The sequence below is a fragment of the Strigops habroptila genome, chromosome 5 (assembly GCF_004027225.2).
Source record: "Strigops habroptila isolate Jane chromosome 5, bStrHab1.2.pri, whole genome shotgun sequence".
NCBI lineage: Eukaryota > Metazoa > Chordata > Aves > Psittaciformes > Psittacidae > Strigops > Strigops habroptila.
This window is the reverse complement of record NC_044281.2, coordinates 53,113,199-53,135,502: the sequence shown is the minus strand read 5'-3', so window position 1 is coordinate 53,135,502 and position 22,304 is coordinate 53,113,199. Positions and strand designations below refer to the sequence as shown.

The window sequence follows — 22,304 nt, the reverse complement described above, 5'->3', positions numbered from 1 at the left end:
TAGATGTAACTTAGAAGAAAAAACATCTGGGAGGTAAGGGAAGAGACAGAATCTGGCTTTGAAAAGCTAGGGTGAGATAGGATGCTTGTGTCTTTTTAAAGCTTCCTGTGTATAAACCAAAGGACTGATGTATTGTACAAGGAAGGTACTTCCTGACTGCATTTAATGTGTTGACAAATTTGTGCTTTATACCAGTTTACTGAAACAGCACACAGGTTTATCATAGTCTAGTGAGCACTGTGGGACAGCAAGCCTGCACTGCACAAATCTTCTGATAATGGGAAGGCTAAACCACCCCTTCAGTCATCACCTCTTTGGTTTCCTCCTCAGGCAAATCATTCCTGAAGGGATCTCCCTGCCCTGGGCACAGCACACTGCCAGCCCTACAGTACTCGCACTGCAGGATCAGGCAGGGGTCCTGCAACCTGGCCGGCACAGCTAGACTGACTGATGACTGCAGCATAGGCTTAAGTCCTCAGGAGTCTGAGTGCACATTCTCACTTGACAACACCTTTTATAGTCATTCCCATTTGATTCCTACAATCTCTGAGCATCCACAGTGGGTTTTGATGCAGTTCAGCTTTCTCCTGTCACTGTTAGCAAAGCAGTTGCATGTACTAACACATTCAGGTATCAAGCCAGTATGTTGATCAGAGTTTGTTTATAGGTGTTCTGCATTGCTTCTTAGGAACTGCTGACCTGCTGCGAAGAAGGCAAAGGGGAACTCAAAGATGGTCTGGAGGTGATGCTCAGTGTCCCAAAGAAGGCCAACGACGCAATGCATGTCAGCATGCTGGAAGGTAGCAGATGGGCAGGTGGCCAGGGTAGGGGAGGGACCACCGATAAATGAAACCTCCTTGTAACTTGTGTAGAAAGTTAGTACAGGCTGACTGTAGCAATACTGTTGATTGATCATAATTCTTAGGTACTTCCTAGCTCGTTTCTGATATTTCTCCAAAAGTCTTGGAAGAATAAAGCTGGCTAGGAAATCTCGGGTATTTGTTTATTTATATCTTATGTGCCTGTATATATATGTTTATATGTGTGTATAGATATATGCATACAGGTGTGTATATGCATGCATACATATAATGTATATACATATTTGGTTAAAACATTCGTACTTAATGAAACAAAAATCCCCCTCCTGAAACAGTATCAGTTTAGCTCCTGGCAGCTGTAATGATTCTTGGATGAAAACATTTCTAAATACTGCCTCAATATTTCAAAGGGAAAAGCTCTGGTTTTCTGAGTCAAAACAACTTGTATTTCAAAATGTTGGTATAATTATTCCAAAGATTAAAAAAAAAAAAAAAAAAGAAAAGAAAAATATTAATAAAAAGTATTTCAGAATGATAGAAAAATATTTCAATTGCCTCAAAATTAAGTCTTTTTGATGTGTGGAGTATTTCTAAAATTTAAAAATTTTATTACGGACAGAGATGCTTTATTGCCTCGCAAACATTTTCTTGGCCTGGGAAAATCATTTCTATCCGGGCTTGAGTCAGAACCAGGAAACAAGCAGAATATTAAAACAGGCAAGAAAAAAGAAATGGTGCCAGTAGCTAAGCAGCACATTAAGACCAAGTGGTTAAAATTGCAGGGGACAAACTGACCCAGCACAGGTAGGAACACTATAAAGATGGTTTTAACTGTGGTGTCTGGTGAAGAGCCAGGTTTCCCAAAGTAATGCCTAGATAATCTGTTCCCATGAGAAGACCAGCACCATGCAATAATAAAGAAGCAGGGGTGACTTCGTTAGGGTAGACAAGCACTTGGATAGTTGTGTTCTGAATAAAACATTATTCCTGAATATTTGGAGCAGGGACCAGGGCTCTTTGCTGATCTCTCAGGGCTATTTGGCATGAACAACAGTGGGCTGTGCTGGTGAAGGAGAAGTGCCCAGCGCTGGAGAGAAGTGTAACCCCACAGCTGAGACAACAGCTTGGAGGGCACCTTGCACTAGGGACTTCCTTTTCCCTCAAGAATCCCAGTTATGTGGAGGGTGTCCTGTGATCCTCAGCCATGTGAAGGTTTTTGATATGCGGCTTGGAGAATGAGTAACTCCTCCTGGAAAGCTTGTTTCAGACACCATACCAATTTGCTCTCAGATGTAGCTCCCCCACGCCACTGCTGTGGACTCACAGCCTCCTAAAGTTTGGGTTAGCATGCTTGAAGGCATCATGGTATTATGGGGCATTTCCAGCCACTGCGTGTTGCATTTCTCTGAATTTGTATTAACATGCAAAAGATCTCTTGCTTTGCAGTTCTGTGTACTGTAACCAGCACTGAAATCCTTATAATATTTATCTTTAAGTAATTACTACTACACTTTAGGAGCAGTCTCATTTAGCACATATGATGTATTTGCCTCTAGTGAAATAATCACATCATTGCAGTAGGAAAAGGAAGAAAAATATTTTCATTGGGGCAGTGGATGCCAATTAATATCCTTTCAGAATATGCATTAAAAAAAAAAAAGAGACCCTTTTATTTCAAGTCCTTACTGCTCTGATATTTCTGAGCATTACTGATCCCAAGAACAAATACAAGCTAATGTATTTTGTGGTTTTAGGGTTTGATGAGAACCTGGATGTCCAGGGAGAACTGATTCTTCAGGATTCCTTCCAAGTGTGGGATCCCAAGTCTCTCATTCGGAAAGGCCGTGAGAGGCATTTGTTTCTCTTTGAAATCTCTTTGGTGTTTAGCAAAGAGATTAAAGATTCTTCAGGACACACAAAATACGTTTACAAGAACAAGTTACTGGTAGGTGTGGCTGCAAAGAAAATGTTCTGGGTGTTGTGTTTCTTGTAGGTAGAGGTGGAGTTTGGGGATGGCTCCTATGTCCCCATGCTGGGTTGGGGATACTCATGCCAGCTGGAAGGGCTGGCTCTGGACCCTGTGAGGCTCACCTGGAAGCTAAGCTCGCAGTGAGTCTGGAGAGATTTAAGGCAGTGACATGTGAAGGGTCGGTGGGAAATACAAGGATGATCACTCAAGCCATTCATTTCCCTGCCATCCCCTGGTGGTTTTCTGGTTCTTTTATCTGTGTGTAGCAAATCAGAGACAAGATCTCACTCCCCTATCCATCTCTGCCTCTCCACTTCTCACTACAAATGTAAAGTTTTCTAGACACATGTGACTTCATATACATGTTATCTCTCATCACCTCTCCTCCACACTAGACCTCGGAACTGGGAGTGACTGAACATGTTGAAGGAGATCCCTGTAAATTTGCTTTGTGGTCTGGACGAACACCATCCTCAGACAATAAAACAGTTCTGAAAGTAAGTCTTTTCTGCTTGTTTTCTTTGACTGTAGAGCTTCTAGTTGAGGCCCTTGGAGCACTAAATTAAATGTCAGTTTCTTCCCTCATCATATTCACATAGCTTCCATGTCTGTCAGCAGGGTGATGCCTGCATCAGGAGCAATTCAGCTCTAAGGCCTCAGTATGAATCAAGATAGGGCAGTTGTGCAGCCTTGCTGAAATTACATTCCTCTTGCAGCCTGGGTTGAGCAGCTGCACGCTGACACAGGGCATGTCTCAGGGTGCCTGTCTGGGAGGTGTAATTCTCTTAGTCGTTTGCCACTAGGCTTATCGACGGTCAAACCTCCAGAGCTAACAGCCATTTCTGTCAAGTGAGTTTCTAACAAAGAATTTGTGTTATAGTTATGTTGTCTGATAATCTATTTCCCCTCTGCAGAGTGTGTTGTATTGCTGGTATTAAATATATTTATCCAGAGCTTAGGTGCTTTGCTGCTGCTTGCCACCTAGGTCTGGTAAAAATACCCTCAATTCTCAAGGGGTTACCAGGTACTTCAGCAGCTGAAACTATGCAGCAGAGAGGAGAAGCAGTTAACTGTGCATTTTCAACAGCCAGCCATGATTCTTCTACATAGGAGCTGACATCCTTGGAATATTATAAAGTCTCCATCTTTCTGTCTTGTGGAATTTTAGGCATCCAGTATTGAAACAAAACAAGAATGGATCAAAAATATTCGGGAAGTCATTCAAGAAAGGATTATCCATCTGAAAGGAGCTCTGAAAGAGCCAATTCAGCTCCCCAAGACACCAGCAAAGCAGCGGAACAACAGTAGAAGGTAATCTCAGTCATTCCATACCACATGAAATCACGAACTTTTTCTCGACCAACAGCACTGTAGTGTCTGTGGGCTTTTTATTGGATTCACTTACTTTTTCTTACTATAGTCAAAAGCAGTTTTCATCATGTTTGCTTTTTATATGTTGTCTTGGCAAAAGTAGCTAGAAAGTTTTTTTATGATATACATACAAAGGTGTTTTATTTTACTAATTCAACGTGTTAGAGAGACATGAATAAAAAGTCCTCGGAGTCTAAGGTTATGTTTCTTTCCCAAAGTGGAATTTACTTCTTTATATTTGAGTGTTAAGAGGTTTTGGTTTTTTCCCTGTTTGGCATTTTGAACTGTTTGACAATGGAAATCACAGATGGTCGTGACAATGTATTATTGCAGAGGAGAATTGATGTTTCATCATCAAATACAAACTCATTTCAGCCTGTGAGTTAATATAAATTTTTTTTGTCAACTTCTTTGAATCCTGAATTAAATAGGAATTGTAGAAAATTAATTGTTCTTTTGCTGTTATGCTGGTATTCTCAAAAGCCACCTGTAATTTGAGCATCTCGATTTCCTCATCAAGTTTTATCACTCTTGCTTCAGGCCATATTATAGAGGCATCCAAAGCATGAGTAACCAAGGTCACCCAGGAGACCTGTAGCAAGGCAGAGGTCCAAACATTTCTTCCTGGAGACATGCACCAATACAAGAGTTTTCTAGTACAGAATGGAGATCTTATTTATTTTTTCTTTTCCTTAAATATGTATTTTATATTATTTAAAAATTCATTTTGAAAGACTAGTAAAAATTTAGGAGGACTGTATCTATAAAGCAAAAAGAAAGAAAATACCCTCTATTAGCAAACTCATAGAGTTAGACTTGTAGAGCTCTATAATGTCTTTATGTTTGTTTGGATATAATTTTTATGGCTTAGTATCAAATTCCTGAAGATGTTCCTGTGAGACAAGAGAAATATCCCTTCCTTCAGTGCCATGTGTAGCCTCAGCTGAATAGTTTTGGTTAAGGCAGAAATCTAATTGAAGGAAAATTTTGCCTGACACCCTCATTACAGAGCTATTTATGAACACCAGAGTTGTCTTTGCTGTAAACATGCAGGCAATGGCTATCCTGTTTTCAGCAACAAAAGTTGTTATTATGCGCTAATCCAAACCCTATGGCTGAGGTTGACATCATTTTAAATTGCAAGCTACATAGCAACATGGGCTGCATCAGTGAGGTAATTTTAGCACAAAGCCAGCTCTGGCACACTGACTCGGCACTTCTCAAATCCACCTATAAAGTTGTGCACATTCCAAGGTGGTATGTTAAATGAGCATTGTTGTTTCCCTATTATGTCTTTTGCAGAGATGGAGTAGATGATGCAGACAGCCAAGGAGATGGCAGCAGTCAACCTGACACCATTTCCATTGCATCCAGGACATCACAGAACACAGTGGACAGTGATAAGGTAGGACTGAAATGTGAAAATACACTGCAGCTAGTTACAGCCAGAAAAATGTAAGTGAAGAGCAGAATAGAAGTCAAAATAAAGCAACCTGTCTAGGTGCTCATCCGTATTGCTGTTTTATATGGTGACATCTCTGTTGCTGCAGCTTCTTTGTGGTTAATACACAGAGGTTGAATTGGCTCCGAAGAAATGCAGCCCAGAGCAGCCTTTTCCTCCCTAGTAGAACTTGCCCTGTGGGAGTCAGGTTCTGAATCAGCAAACGGTTATGTTCCATGTTTTCCCTCTAAGATAAAATCAGTAGTCTGTTGGAGGGAATGCAGATGCTTACACACCAATTAATACAGCAAAATTGGGATCCTGGCTGGTATCTTGAGAGCCATCCCTTTTCAGAGAGTGATTCTGGACCCCTCTTCTCACGGACATATGGTGGAGCATATGGATGGCCCCAGGACGCACTAGATTCTGTTGGAATGCTGCACACTATTGGCACGTACGTACATGCCATTTTACTTATCAGATGATTTGAGTCCAGATTCCCAGCTCCACTAAGATGTCTGACTTGAATTTGTCACCCTGATACCTCCAACTGCGGTCTTCAGCTGAATTAGCAGTTGGTGTAGGAGTAAATGGGCTGTTAGTGATAATTTGCCTTAGCTACGCTGATGGGATTTGTCATATCCACTGAGTGTCCATAGTCTCTTCATGTGTTGTTTGGAAATCATGTGTATCTTACTGCAGAATTCATCCTTTTGCACCATTATCTTTAATTATAGACTTTAATTACGCTGCCACTTACACAAGGTAGAAGGGTGCCTTCACAAAATCATAGTTCAAGTCTGTTGTAAAGTTCGTAAGTAAGGTTCAGCGCAGACATTATTTTGAAAGCTGGACTCAGAAATAGGAATTAGTTGAAAATAAATTACCTTTGTAAGACCACCTGTTGTATTTATCTTAAAGGCATGTTCCCATGCATTTGCTTTTTTGTCCAATAATGTGCATTAGAAAAGTATTAATCCTCACAATCCATAGGCCACTGTAATGTATGCAAATAGTTTGCCCGAAGTTGAAGAAGTGTTTTCTTATGTCTTCAATCCACAAGGAGTTGCCTTCCTTTTCAATCTTTTTCACATTTATCATTCCTGAAAAAGGCCCTGACTTAGTAGAGTACTTGAGCTCATGCTTTATTTTAAGTATTTGCATAAGCTTTTCTTGTTTGCTCCAAGCCTGTGGACTCAGTTGCATGAATTATGGTAGACAGGCATGGTCTAGGTAAGATGCTCCATATTGCATGCTGTAGCTGCGTACAAGATCTATAGTGCCAACAACACAGGAAACTGTCAGTCTGTAACCTGAAAGATAACCCATCAGAGCAACAGTTGGTTTAAGGACGCAAAAACTGAAAAGGTTATAGGAATTTCTTGTTGAATAATAATAATAACCTATAACAAGGTTGAAACAAAACCTTGTTTGAACTTAATAATGAATGTGTATGAGATAAATTAAGCATCAGATCATATGGGGAAATATTTCTTACCACTGAGGAAAAGCCAAATCAGTTCTAGGACTGTGTCATGTGTTTTTTTAGGTGGGTAGGTTCACTTGCTGATAAAAGGCTATCTGTGTGTTCATGTGTCCTTATATACATTTAATGAATAGAAGCAAATTCCAGTGTACAGTTAACCTTAAATATACTTGCATGCTCTTTGTGAAATCTGAGCAACTAGTGTATCATCATTAGATAGAGAGGCAGTTCTTGATGAACAGTTTCCAGTGTGTTGTTGAGCTTATCTTCTGGGATGGTCTGAGTGAATCTCATTGGGCTGGGAAGATTTGTCTTCTCACATTGACTGGTACTGAGTTACTGGCACTGGAAGACTGTACTGTATCATGCTCTCTAGTTAAGGTTTCTTGGCAGAGTCGGTAGTGCTTGGTAAACACTGTAAGCTACGTACTATAGTTAACTGACATGGTACTGATAACAGCACTGATAGGTAATGTATTCAGCAAACAGCGGTTTCCCTGCTTATTTAACTCCAGCGTAGTCAGCAGTTATTCCCAGGAGTTCAGATTCAGGCTCTGATTTTTTTTGAAATTGTAGCCTCCATGGGTGACCTCTGTGTGTGCCCAGTGAGATCTCCATCCAGAGGAGCTAGGAGAAAGAGCTCCTACCTTTAAAAACTCTGACTGCTTCCAACAGCCTCATTTAGAAACAAACGCAAAGAGCTTTGAAGTGCTATAGCAGTGTGCCAGGATGGCAGCAGATTAATCCTGAACTGCAACCATTTTTGCATTAACTCAGTGCCAGAAACAATTCTCAAGTAGTATTTAAGGCTTGATACTACTCTCTGAAGGCAAAAGGATTCAAATATTTAGTTAACATACTTTGTCCTTTCCCTAAGTCTTGCTAGTACACTCGAGGATTACCTAACACATTAGTTGAATCTTCAGACAAGAATGCCAAACAACATTTTAGACAAAGCAAACCACAACCTCTCTAAAATTCACAGTTTCAGGTAGCACTTCCGCTTAATAACACTCCTTGTGCCTCAAGTTATATGTATGTATTTCAACCTATTTGTGAGCCATCTCGTTCTGGGTTTCAAATGGCGATTTCTGTCTCCTCTCTCATCATGTTGCAGCCCTAGAGCAAAGCTTTACCTTTGCATTTGAAACTTCTAAAAAAACAGAAGGTTTTTTGTTGTTAAGTGGGAATGAGATAACATTACTGTAAATGCACCAAGGATTTTGCTTTCTCTCAAGATAGCTGAACCTAGCCATAACATTTATCAGAGGGATCATTTGGTTCAGAGGATAAAGCACTTGACTGGGGGCCAGAAGACCTGATTCCTAGTTCCACTGCCACTCACATTGGATGCCATCACAAATTACATCTGATGGCAGATTGCACTTGTCTTTGTTTTTGTCTGTTTGGATTAGGAATATGGGGGAGAAACAGGAACTCTTGCAAACTTTACATTTGTGCATTAGTTATAGCATTGTCCTGTGTTGTCCCAACACAGGGTACAGACCCAAATTCAGAGCCATTTTTGTATATTGAAGGAAATTCACCGCAATCTTTATGGTAGCAGACTATGCTTTGAAAATGTTCCAAATTATATGCCTGACTCCAGAGGTGTTCCTAAGCCTTTAAATATTCAGGCTGTCCTGACTGCATGCAGTGTTCAGGTGGTTGTATGAGACTCCTGTCTTTTACATTAAATACTTGTTTAAGTAGCTTCTTAAATCTGGATGTTAGCCCTTAATATCTTAAATTTTCTTGGATTTTTCTCCCTCAAAAATACATAAAGCAATTATCCCTGGGCTCGAAAATTTCATTTTCATTAAATACTATATAGTAGAAACACAGACTTTCAGTAAGGTCTGTAGATCTGCTTCTTTGTAAAAAGAAAGAAAAAGAGAACATACAAAATGTGTATTTTTCCATTTGCAATGTATGTCTTTTTCATATGCAATTTATAATCTAAAATATTTCATACACAGAAAAAGGATTATTTGGATTGCCTTTTGGTATTATATAAGAATTATATAGAGGGGGAAAAGTGGGTTCATGAACTGAACTCAGTGCTGAAGAATCAATAGATAATGAAAGCAATTACAGTATATGTAATTCCCATTGAGCCTCCAAGTCAGGTCCTAGGTAACCTACTACGCAAAATTTCTTCATCCTTTTCCAAAAGGCAAACTATATGGCTTTTTTTCTGCACAATAAGCCCTCTTCAGCATGCTATCTAAAAACCTCTTCTTAGGGACAAATCCTTGCCCTATTCAATTCACCGCAGACAGGATTTCAGTCTTTATATTTGGATTCAAAGCAATGGGGAATTGCATAAAGAAAATGCCAGCATGCAGGGCATTCTCATTTGTTAAGCCCATTGATATTTTGGCTTGCAAAACAGCTGTTTCTGGTGATACTGGTCCATCTTCTAATGGCTATTATTTTGTTGGCTTTTGCAGAATGCTGAGGAGAGCAGTTCTCATTTCCTCCTGTTGTTTTTGGATGAGGAAAAAAGCCCTGAAATGTGAACTGAAAAGTTTTTACTCTCTAAAGATAAATATACATGGTATACTTTTATTTTTTCCATTAGATACTGAACTCAGCTCATCTTTCAGCAGTCATGAGATTAAGATCTTGACCTGTTCCATATCAGTGATATTGTATAAAATCTGGAAATAATTTTTCTAATTGAAGGTAATTGGTGTTAGAAGGGAAATTTTAGAATTAAGGCTTGTTGGAACAAGTCAGATAGGGGTGAATTCTCCTTTCTTGAAAGGCTTCTAATCAAAGTGAAATATTGTGGTATTGTTACTGAAGCAGAAATTAGGATCTGATGCAGGAAGTACTGCTTCAGATTCTTCCTTAGGAAGTATTCTCAGTTCTTTGGAAATTTCTTTTCCAGGTAACACAGATGTGACGTGTGCCTTGATCCCCCACTTTTTACCTTGTGGCTACTAATCCTTTTGGGTTTGAACTCCAGAAAGTTGTGCTCCAACATGCTAAATGCTTTTCTAAATAGGTCGTATTTCCATGAACTATTGTCTAGTGTTAATATGTGCTGATTTGAATAACCAAAATTACAAATGGAAATGCCCACTAATTCAGTAGTAAAAGAAACTTGTTCTGTTACATACCTCACAAGGAGGACATAAGGAAAATTGCTATGTTTATTAGATGCCACTACCAGCATATACAGTCCAAAGTGGTCAATCATTGCTTCCCAGCATAAATTCATCTGGAGATTAAGTATTGAAATTCAAGTGCCTAAAACCAAAATTGAAAAGCCAAAGATCCCACTCTGACTGGGCAGATTACAAAGAAATGGAGTACGTTAAGGTGAGCAGGAGTTTACAAATACTTCCTTCTCTGAAACTGTTGATCCCAACAGCTGGAGCTGAGCCACTTGCTTCCAGCAGTGGGAGTTGGAAACCTGACTACAGCAAGTATGGAGCTCCTGGTTGCTGATGGTTGGCATCATTCCCTAAATGTCACTGAGGGAAGTCTTCTCCCTCACTCTAGCATAAAGCTGACCTAACAGCCCAGCACAGTGCGTGCCCTGCTCTCCCCTTCAGAGGACATGGATCCTGCAAATAAGAGGTGGGTTTCCATGTGGTTTATATTGACTTGAAGGCATAGGCATTTCAGAGTAGGGTCTATTTGCAAATTTATATTTACACGCAAGCTCAGCTCCCCAGCCACTTGAAAGGGGAACTAGCTGCTTGGAGCACACTAGCACTGGGACTATGATCCTTGCCACTACCAGCACTGCCTATCAGGTCTGCCTGATCTCACCAGAGATTTCTCTGGTTCTGGTGCTATTAACATTCTTCTGTACTCTTAGACTGGCCTGAAATCAGCAACAAGTCTAAGGCTTCTTTCAAAGGTGGGATGACTTGGAAAAGCTCAATTAAAGAAATTAAAACTTTTTATATAAAATAAATAATAATAATCTTTCAATGAAAATCCGCTTGCAATCTTGAAATAAGAACATCAACATAAGGAAAAAAAAATTTAAAATTTTGATGTCAATATGAAACATTACTTTGTCAATTACAGAAAATGCAGACCTGGGGTAAAAATGAGAGATATCTCCCTTTTCAGAAAGGGAATTAGAGGCATGGAGAAAGTAAAGCAATACCATAAGTCAAATGTATACATTAATTTTGTTAACAAGAACACTCTTGCTGACTGAGCTGACAGCTTAATTTCTACTTAGTTTCTCAGCAAGGGAAATTATATACCAAGCAGAACTAAACTATAGAGCAGATATCTGTCCCCCTTAAATGCTTTTGTCTCTCTTCATTGCTACTAAAATATTTGGTAGCTTTCAGTTATATGCTTTACTTTCCTGAAGCATTTTTTTTCCTTTGAACCACTGGTACTAGGCTTTTTAAAATCATCTCTAGGCTCATACAAAGTATTTGCACAGCTGGTGATCCAAGCCCCCTATCCCTCCGGCATTATTACGACACAGTGTGTGCATCTCATGGTCTGAGTTTTGCCCATCTTTGACAGTGCGTCGTGTATTGAGTCATATGCAAGAGACATTTCTACTGCAGCAGTGGAGGAATTTCAAGGGACAAGAGCTGTTGAGCCCCAGCAGTGGTGGTGTGTGATCAAAACATGTATCACTATGGCATGAAGTCTATGCAGTAGTTGAGCAGTGGGACTGAAATGAATAGAAAACGCATCAGTGGAAAATAACTCTGTCAATGGTTAATGGCAGCTATAGATTGTAGCTGATGTGATTAAAGTTGAAAGGTATGATATAAATGCTTACTATGGCAGAGCTAAGGGAGAGCATGATGATGGGACTGTGGAGTGGTGGTAAAGCAGACAGTCACTTAAACACAGAATCTGGAGTATTTCTTTAGAAATCTTCCAGTTTTCTGGAGCCCTGTGAAAGATGATACATATAGAATTAGTTGTCTGCCAGGTGAGGCTAGGCATTGACTAGAAGAGATTTCTTCCTCCAACCTGTATGTTTTACTTGCAGTAAATTGTATTTAACCACTGTGAGTTTCTAAAGGGAAAAGGAAGGGATTGACTTGGTCTCATTTATGTAAGTATTGCTGTGGTTATTCTGCACTGATCCTGTCCAGGCGAGTGATGTGCCAGAATTCAGTAGTGTACTGTCTGGAGTGCTGCTCCCTTATAGTGACTGATGATGAATTATGGTACCACAAGTAAAATTAAATTTATATAATAGAAAATGGTTGCTGACTGTTATGTGATTTTTTTTCCTGTGAAAATGTGATAAAGAGGAGTGAATTATGACCCCAGACGATATATTTCTATTACTTGGATGCTGCCTAGCATTAGCGCAGTTGTCACACTGAGTTCTTGCTGCCCTCACCTGTGGAAAAGGGAGAACATGATACGTAGCAAAAGAAAACCTGACATAAAACATTTTGGCACTTTAATTAGCCTTCTTGAGTGCTCACTAGCTACAGGTTGTTAACTCTTTTCGAGATACTGTCATGTAGTAGCAAAATGCTTATCTTACCAAGGAAATAAATTGTTCAGCCAGGAGCTGACATCTCTCTCTCTCTCGAATGATAGTTTCTTAAAATTTCCTTAGGCTTTGGGAGACCTCTCTATTCTTGCTCTGAATCTTGGCTAGGACCCCTGCAAATTCAACTCTTCCCTGGGAAAAATATACAAATATACGTGTATCTTTTTTACTGTGAATGGTTCCCTGAAACTGAGGTCATTGAAGTGACACTTACAGCTGATAAAACTGCTTTATCTCTGCTGGCAATGCCTTCTTAGAAGTAAACTTGTCTTTCTAATCATTCATACTCAGTAATATTAGTATGGCACTTTTTTCTTTTCTTTTTTTTTCCCCCCCCCCTCTCTTTCCTGAGTATTTCCCTTTGCTTCCTGTATTTCTTATCAGGAATGCAGCACTGCCAGCATTATGAAATGTTCCAGCTTTTGAGTTGCAGGGCTTTACTTCCCTGTCTCCATTTGAGATTTTTCAGTCTTTTAAAAAAATATCTTGATGCTTCCAGAATCAAAGATAACACACTCAGACAAGGTTTAAATCACATCTTTAGACTTCCAAATGAGGTCCACCCAGGACTGATGTGCTATACACACCTTGTTTCACTCACAGTGCAAAGTTGCATGGGCACTCACAGAAAACTCTGAACCCCAGAGGTGACCCAAATAGTTAAAACTGTCCCTTGCTCAAAGAGTCAGTGCTAAGCCTATGCTCTGCCTTGATTAACTTAACCTCTGCTTCAGGGACTTGGATGGTAGGTCTCACGTTGCTTTTTTTTGTCTGTACACTGGTCACTATGGCTTGTAGCTTTACAGGAATTTACCCACATGTCATGTACAAGTGGAGTCAGTCAACAGCTCTCTTTTTGGATGTATAATGCATATTACACATGATCTCCAGCTCCACAGCACAGGTATTAATACTGGCACCGCCTGCAACATCAACCTCTCAGGACAATTCTGGGGCCTTTGGCTCTTTTTCTCTCTGAGAACTTCGAAAAAATGGACTTTGGACTTCACTGGATTGTAACCAGATTTCAAAACATGGGAAAAACTAATTATTACCAACCTTGGTTTTCAGCCAGGTTTAATCCTGTCTTGAATTAGATGTTATCTGTCTTTTCTGGCACCCATTGCTAAATGTAACAAATAGATGATCAAGAAGTTTACCTCTGAGAAGTGACCTGTCAAGGGTGCAAGTGCTTCTGAGAGTAGGGACATATGCTTTCTGTTGTTACAAGCAAGCATTTGTTGCAGCTGTGGGTGGAGGTAGTACTGAAGACAGGCTGTATTGTTTCAAAGAGCTTTCTCAGAAAAGGTGTATGTGTTCTTTTAAAAAAACAAAGTAAAACAGGAGCAGCTGCTTTTAAAATATGACATTTGTTGGAAGCACTTGCAAAGTTTGTAGTAATTGCTTAGGGAACTTTCTCTAAAGTCCTAACCATGTAGTGGAGCCTTATCCATTTCTTATTGTACTGCATGGCTGGACAACTTCTCCTGCAGCTACCTAACAGATTATGACAGTGGCTGAATTTCACCAAAGACTCCCTTTCTTTATCTGGTACTGGAATTTTAGCAAGAAATTTCCCAGAGATTAGAGTGTTTCGCATAACCCTGGCTTCCTCACTGTGAAGCAAAGCCAAAACAAAGGAAAGAAGTTGGTACAAGATTAGCAAGAGGTTCTTTCTTTTTCACCTGAAAGGACATTTAAAGTAATATGAATAGTGTCAGATTTTTAATTATATGATATGAAAAAAGTTTTAATTGTTTCTAATTTCCCTAATTTACTCTGAAAGAGGAAAATAAAAACCAACACAAAAAAACACCAAAACCAAGCTGCCTATGGGGAGTTCCTGCCTACAGAGAGTTTGATGACTTTGGAGCAGCCTGTAGTTTCATTTCATGAATGACTGTCTGGAAACATGGAACGTCTGTAGTGTCCGTGGAAATAAAAATCATATTGTTCAGTGGGTAATATTCTCGGGAAATGGCTTGATATCAGGCACCATGAAATTTGCCATGCATCTTAAATACCTCAGCTGGAAATTCTGAAAGTGCTGTGGAACTTCAGTGGCACATCTGCTCTTGGAATGCTTGGACACAATTCTGTCCCCAAAAGAAAAGCCATTCCTGCGGTGGTCTGTGAAGGGTAACTGGTCAGCAATCACAGGTTTATTTCCAGACCAGCGCATAAGCAGCAGCTATTTCCTTAATACATGTCCCAGTACTTTTATTTGCAGCTATAAACAACTGCAGATATGAATCCAGATTCACCTGCCTGATTGGATGCTGAAAAGAGATCCAACTGAAAGTCCCTGAAAGTGCAGTCCTGGGGAAAGAGATTATTAAAAGATTTCTTTTCAGCCTTTTCCTCCATGCATAACTGGCAGTCGCACCCAGGGCAGATGAAGTATGCTGCACTTCTTTTATAAAGTGCATTCTTTTGTAAATTTTCATTTCTGTTGCTATCCATTTCATAAAGAGCATTTGTTATTGATTTTCATAGATTTTCTTTTTTCAATTAGGAAATAAGGATCAGTGTTCATTATACTTTCAGTCTTATATCATTTCAATCTTACGTGTCTTTTGGTGGAATATAAGTAAATCAGTAACTTTTGAAAATATAAGTCAAGTCCCTCTATGATAAAACAAGTGTATGGAACTCCTTCAGGCTGAAGCTCTCCTGAGAACATTGTAGCTAGGAATATCAAGGGTCAACACATTCATGTGAGGGTATTTAAATGTAATGTCTGTGGCAGCCCACTCGATATCTCCTTTCTTTTCCTGTAAGCAGTGTGAAAATCAGATTCTATACTAATGTGCCGATGAACAGGTGATGTTCATCGATTGATCAATTGATGAACAATTCTCTGTACAGGTGCAAGGCACACAGCTACTGGTTGTCTTATTTGATATGAGTATCCTAAATTCAATGCAAATGTGGTATCTCTCAGTCACAAGACATATCTGAAGAATGTGTGATCCTGCTTACATGGGGTGGCTGTAATTTTAAAGTGTACAGGAAAAAGGTGCAGAATGACACCCTTGTAAATATTATCGAATCTCTGCTGTGGGCTACATGACAGTGTTAAATTACAGAAAATCAATCCTGCTCAGTATCAATGAATCTATATTATGAAACAAACAACAAAAAAAAGATGTTCTGATGCCTGCTGTGAAGAAAGAAAATGTTTAAGTTATGAGGATGTCTACATGAATCAGTTTGATGCAATCAAAGCAGAATAAGAAGGAAGGAAGTGCAGTAAAATCCCTATCTTTCTTTCAAAGACATCACCAACCCAACTGATTTTAAAATAGAAGGTTTCAAATAAATTACTGATTTGCACAGAAGAATTAAAGGATGTTCTGTTTTTCAGCTCTAAAGAGAGAGAGCAGCTGTTGTTTGACTTTTATAAATGTGCTGTGATTTTCAAAGAATCAGATGTTAAAGATTTGTTGCCATTTATGTTACATCAGAAACCGAGTTGGACTTCAGATGACAGAGGAGCTTCTAGATCTGAACTGATCTTTGACTGAATGGGAAACAGTTAAAATTAATTCATGTTAGTCAAAAATAGTTTTCGTTTGGTTTTTTTTTTCCAGCAAGATTCCATCTGTAATGGTTAGACAAATACACATATATTAAGAGATGAAGTGGCTGGGTTCCTTTTTCCTCCTAGTATGAGGAAAAATGAGAGAGCAAGCTGAACTCTTAAGTCGTTAAAGGCCATTTCCTCATTACTGCTTATCAAAATTAACATTCAGTGACCTATAAATTATTCATTAATTCCTTCTCTTTCTCCTCATGAACAGTTACTTTTCACTTCTGTTCTTGCACTTACTGTACAGCATAGAATGACAGTCCTGAGCTATGATACCAGTGAGGTGATTCCTTGGGCTGCCCTCAGGCTTACTTGATTTGTAATGTCTGGTGAGAGTACACTGCCAGAGTACTCTGCCAAGACTGTGGTCTGAAAGGTCCAAGCCTTTGTAAACAAGCCTGCTCATGACATGGCTCAACATCATACTGTTTTTCCAAATTTGTCTGTTCATAGAAGAGACGAAAGGGTTAATTGAAAGCGGATATATTATATGTTCCCCCCAAAAATGAGGACATAAATAGAACAGGAAACATCCATCAGTATTCTGAGGTTGTCTCTGTAGCATTCCTTAGGCCAGATTCTTGGGCCAGGCACTAAATCATCTGAAGTGCTAAGCTTAGAAAGGAGCAAGCAGGATTCAGAACTTGTTTTAAAGAAGAGTGTATTTTTTCTTATTATTTCATCTCAAGTTTTACCTTCCATGTTGTCTTTAAGCAAGAAGCTGTTCCTCGCCTAAACCTGACCATTGTCTTCCTGTTCTTCAAAGAACTTGAGTTCATATTTATTTATTCTGTGCTATTGTTTTGAGCTGTTTCTGAGGTTTCATTCTGGTGATTACAACATGTTTGATTTGGCTGTACAACATTAAATATATCCTTCTGGAGGAACAATATGTTTTCTTGTTGGCATAGATTTTTTTTTACTTTTAGAATTCATCATTTTTTGTGTGGTTAATGTTTATTAGCTGAAAAGTGCCAGGTTTGTTCAAGAAACTTAGAAAACCTTGAAACAGCATGGTTCCAGCTAGAAAGGGCAAATAGGGATAACACAGAGTAACTGTCTAGAAGGGAAGAAAGCTTTAAGTGAGATCAGAAATTAGTATTAAGAATGGGTCTTTCAGCAACACTGTTAAGTTCATTGATCAAGGACAAAAGAGGACATTGGAAATCATCAAAGTTCAAAGTTAATGTTAGGAAAGAGGTTTGATATTGGAAACAAAACTGTGTGTGAAGGAGGGGGTCAAAGGGAAACAGTTTCAAATACCCTTTTTCTTCATATAGGGGATCAAGTCAGATAAATACAAATCACAAATCGTATTTTTAAGAACACCTTTAATTCAGAAGTGGAGAGCTGTATTGGTGTGCAGTAGCTCTTAGGTAGGTTCAGAAATTCTGTTGAGGGGTTCTTTCTTTAGTCAAGTGTATCCATATATTTATATGCAGCAGTCACTGCCTTCTTCGATCTAGTCTGAGTTATACAACCATTTGTTGATGCTAGTGTGTGCTGGTGGCCTTGTCCAGATCTGGCTGACTCTTGGTGTGCTGAATTTATCAGTTTCTGGGAATTCAGCAAGATTGCTTGTCTCCAGAGCTGGTCAGTTCTTGGGAAAATTTCACAGCCTACAATCTCAGCTCATACTTTTCCTTTCTTCAGCTTGCTGTCTTCTGGTAACCGTTTCTCCATCCAAACCTTTGTGTATATATATACAAAACCTATATAACAATCATTCACACATTCTCATGTGGAAGAGGCCTTTATGACATGGCCTCATAAAAAGTGCAATGCCTGATTATGGGCAACAGGGGGCAGATCGACAGTGAATTAATTGATTTTAACCCCCTGAGCAAGGCCACATCTACCTCAGTCTTTGTGTGTTGCCTGCTCAAGTACAGCTGTGAGCATGGAGGACCATGAAGCATCACAAGAACATAGATACTGGAGTGGGAGGCAATAGAAGGATGCAATGTATCACCATTTTGTTTTCTTTCCCCTTAGATCCCAGTAATGGTACCTTTTCTCACCCTTAGGTCAAGTAGGGAAGTAAAGGCTTGAAGTTATGGGAAGGGCTATTTTGGTTGCTTCTGCTAATCCACAGTCTTTTCAGTGATCCAAGGCAGTATTTATTCTGGAGCCAAGTATAGTTGCTGCAGGATGCCCCAGGAGGTACTTCCCTGCCTTGGAGTCAGCATTCCCCCCACCTTGTAAACCACATGCATGCCTTGCTACTGGCAACCTACAGCTGCGAGAGAGACATCCAAAGCTTCCCGCAAGCCTCGGTTTCCAGAATCACAGTGCTGCTTCTATCCAGACCAACTTTATTTTTCTGTTTGGAACTTGAATTAATTCAAAATCCAACAACAATCAAAATCAAACTCACCCTCTTTAAATGTGTGTGGGCGAGAAACAGAGGGGTGTGAAACACATGGCGCAACTCCACAACCCCTTTTCTCCCTGGGTTCATTTTCCTGACACTACAGCATCACTTCCTGACCGTACTTGCAAATAAACAATTATTGAAAGAATATGGCTGGACCACACAGGCGTATTTTCCACTCTTGTGGAGAAAAGCTCTGTGTTGGCTGGTGGTTATTTATTTTCACAGGAGACGGTTGGTTTTGTTGTCATGTCTTTAGGGCACCATCTCTAGAGGTGCTGAGCCTTCTCAGCTTGCAGAGGCTGCAGGAAGAATTGAGGGTGGGAACCAGCTGTGCCCCACAGGTCTCAGGCCTCAGCTGGTGTGTTACTTCTAAAAGTTTTCCAGTGTTGATATTTACTGTGTGATCTTGAGGAGTCAGTAGAAAAGGACAGCAGGGAGTCTACCCAGGGGAAGGAACACTTTCCTTAACCAAACCATGTGATGTTCCTTTAAAATTGGAGTTGGAGTTTTTAAACCATCAGTTAGAAGTGTGACATTTATATAAAGAGAAGAAAGTAAATTGAAACACACATAGAGAAGCTTCCTGGCTTGCTACAGATAATGCAGTAAGAGCTGTTTTTCATTTTAATTTAACTGATTCTCCTTAGAAATTTAAAAGGCCTCATTCTGTATGTGTTGCTACATAGAAAATGTGAAAAGTGGCATTCAGCTGGCTGGTCTTTGCCTTCACAGCCAGGCAGCGCGCATCACGGAGGATCCTCTACTGTGCAGCCTGCCAGTGTGTGCTGGGGCAGTTGAAAGGGTGACAGCACCCTGTCTCTGCTGTCCCCGTATTACCCCAGGAGCAGACCCAGCCAGGGGACACCTTCCCTCAGCTTTGTACTGGCTTAAACAGCTGCTGACTGCAGGGTACAGCTTAGGGGCTGAGGGCCGTGGGTCATGAATCACTTTCTGAGTTTTGTTGCACTGGCTGGGCAGACTGCAGCTGCATTCCCCTTCTCTCTGCAGCTGAAATATAACAGAAGTGTAAACCAGGTCTTCAGGGGTTGTTTTTTGTGGGTTGTCTTTTGAAATCTTGGAGGTTTCACATTCTTTCAGAGGTCCTGGTCTCAGTGCTACATGCAGTTATTTTCCAGAAACTCTTCTCCAACCCTGAAGTTCTGCTGCCCCCCAGGCAACTGAAACTTTGGTACCTTTTGCCTCTATGAAACCTCTGCCCTTCAAGCTTTCTAGGAGAGGACTGAGAAAGGACTTTAAAAATCAACCCTTTCCCAAGCTCATCGAGTTGCTCCTGTATGACTTTCTCAGTGTGTGATGCCTATGTGTTATTTATGAGCACTTGGCTGCTCATTTCCACATAAAAGATAACACTGTTGAAGCTGAAATGCAATTAGTTATGTGGTACTGCAAAGAGGGAGAAAGGGCAGGATAAGAGCTATTATACTGGGTTAGGCAGCTGCTAGGGTCAGAGGTGCAAGGCAGAAAAGATTAGTCACTTGAAGAAATGGAAAGAAAACAGGATGAAATGTGAGTTTTGTTTCACCAGGTCAAGGAAACCACGTCACTGTGCATCAGGTGAATATCTGGCACTGAGCATCTCGTAGCTGCACACCACATCCAGCCCTTCAGGAATCCATTGGCTGCTCAGAGTTTTGTTTCAGCAGTAGCAGGATTTGCCTCCAGCCTTTGAACAAAACACTCTTCCTGTGAGTGGGAACAGAAATGAATAAAAATAGTTCAGTAAGAGCTGGGCTAAAGCAGATGTCTTCTAAGCAAATATACAACTTACTTTCCATCTGCTGGCTCCCAGTCCTTGGTTGCTGTGAGAGAGAAAGAGCAGCACTGCTGCATTTCAGGAGAACCAGGATGTGCCTCTCAGGTTGCAGATCTGAATGGTTGCCCCTTGTATCCATGAATCTGGCATTTTTGTTAATAGGAGTAATATAGTAACTGCTAAAATGGATCCTAATAAATGAGGGCTTTCCTTTGCATTTTTTAATGTTAGATCTGAGAAATTCCCCAAAGAATTCTTTAGATAGGGATGCCCATCCCTTTAGATAGGGATGGGCATCCCATCCCTATCTAAAGACTAAGGCTAAGTCGCTTAGTAGGATAAGTGCTTTATAAAGCAGCTGTGCAATATTTCAGTTGTCTTCTTTCATTTCAGTAGCAAGCATAAGAGAAGTTAATGTCCCAGTACACAGGGATTTGCAATCACCATTAATGGAGATAATTCCCCTCATGGGAAACAATATAAAATATAAAATTGCAAGAGCTAGAATGCTTTTCTAGCTTTTCTTTTTAATCACAACAGATTTGGTCTCTCTTGCTAGATTTCTTTGTGCTGCCGAGGAGAAAATAAATCTAGCAAAGAAAAGTGATTTTAAATCCTTAAGTTAAACTCTTGATGGGGGACAATAAATGAGAGATTATGAGTGTCCCAAGGCAGCATATGTATGATTGAGGAAAATTAAATACAATCATGGCATTTATTAGCAGTTTAGTGAGTTTTAAATGAGTCCCGAACGATGGCAGAATTAGGAAGGATTTCTCCCTTTTAGGAAGAATTTCTACGTTTTCCACATTATCATCACTAACAGAAGAAGTCTCACTTGCGCTTTGTTTTATTTTGATGGCAAGTCCTGTTTTGACAAATATGCAGACAAACTGCAAAAGAGCAACTGACTTCAATTGCATGGCATGCCTACCTTACACTCTAGAATAGATTCGTAGCTCTCTGTCTACTGGAAAACAGTCAGAGTCATTTTATGGCTGAGAAAACCAGATCACAGAGCAGTGATGTGATTTGCCAGAACTCACGCTGCTGCCTCAGCATGAAGAGAAGTTCTGTTTCAGTCCCACTTCATGGGCACCCATTCTTATTGGAGATCAATGGGCAGTACTGGGTCAGAGATTTTCCTGACATCTTTATGGTGGTACAATTCAAAATGTCATATGTAGGCATCTTGTCTTCCCTGCACTTCAGTTTGGTCTGAAGGCAGGGAAGACAAGGTCTGAATTTGCCTGTTTTCTTCATTCAAATTCTAGTTAGGCTTTCCATTTCTGTTGTGAGAGAGAAATTTGGCTCATTTCAGGAAGGAATAGATAGCCGCCTCATTTGGAACCAAATGATCTGCACAAGGAATGTTAGTGTCCACGTATTTAGGATCCATTAAAAGCTAAAGGTAAGCCATGAAATTATTTCTGGATCCACGTGCTTATTTTCCCAAGATCATAGTCATTCTAGGCTGGAATTTCAACTCAGCAATTTTGCTAAACAACTTATTTTAGTGGCAAATAAGATTAATTTAGTTTAAAGCCTAACTTTCCTAAGGAGTGATTCAACTTTCTGTAATTGGGCCTGAGCAGCTATGGGAGCAACTAGCAGCAAGGTTTACAAGCTAGGAGAAGAGTGCTCTCCTTGAATCCTGAGCAACTGATGGGAGGCTTGTCATGCCATGCCAGTGACACGACATGTGACCCATACAGCAAAAATCAGAAATAGATTTTCTATTTTGCTTTGTTGAGGAAGCGCAATGAAGAATGAATCAGAGGGTTGCTTTTTTTTTAAATCCACATTGAAGTTTTTCACCAAGATAGAATTTCGTGTGAAATTCTTTCCCTTATGCTTAAGACAGAGCTGAAGTTGTGCTCTTACCTGCATTTACCTGTATGAAGGGCAAATCACTTCAGCCATCAGGTTTGTAGAGGCTGTCAGCCACCATCACTCCAGCATGG

The 22,304-nt window shown here is 39.9% G+C and overlaps 1 protein-coding gene across 8 annotated transcripts in view; it reads left to right on the top strand.

Moving 5' to 3' along the window:
- The window catches only part of KALRN (kalirin RhoGEF kinase), a 514,962-nt gene that overhangs the window by 371,714 nt on the left and 120,944 nt on the right, over window positions 1-22,304 (top strand). For all 8 annotated transcript variants that reach the window (XM_030485889.1, XM_030485890.1, XM_030485893.1 and 5 more), the window contains exons 30-34: window positions 689-800; window positions 2,576-2,766; window positions 3,186-3,287; window positions 3,959-4,101; window positions 5,464-5,566. In XM_030485889.1, the coding sequence (XP_030341749.1) occupies window positions 689-800; window positions 2,576-2,766; window positions 3,186-3,287; window positions 3,959-4,101; window positions 5,464-5,566 (651 nt within the window). The remainder of the gene's footprint in view (window positions 1-688; window positions 801-2,575; window positions 2,767-3,185; window positions 3,288-3,958; window positions 4,102-5,463; window positions 5,567-22,304) is intronic.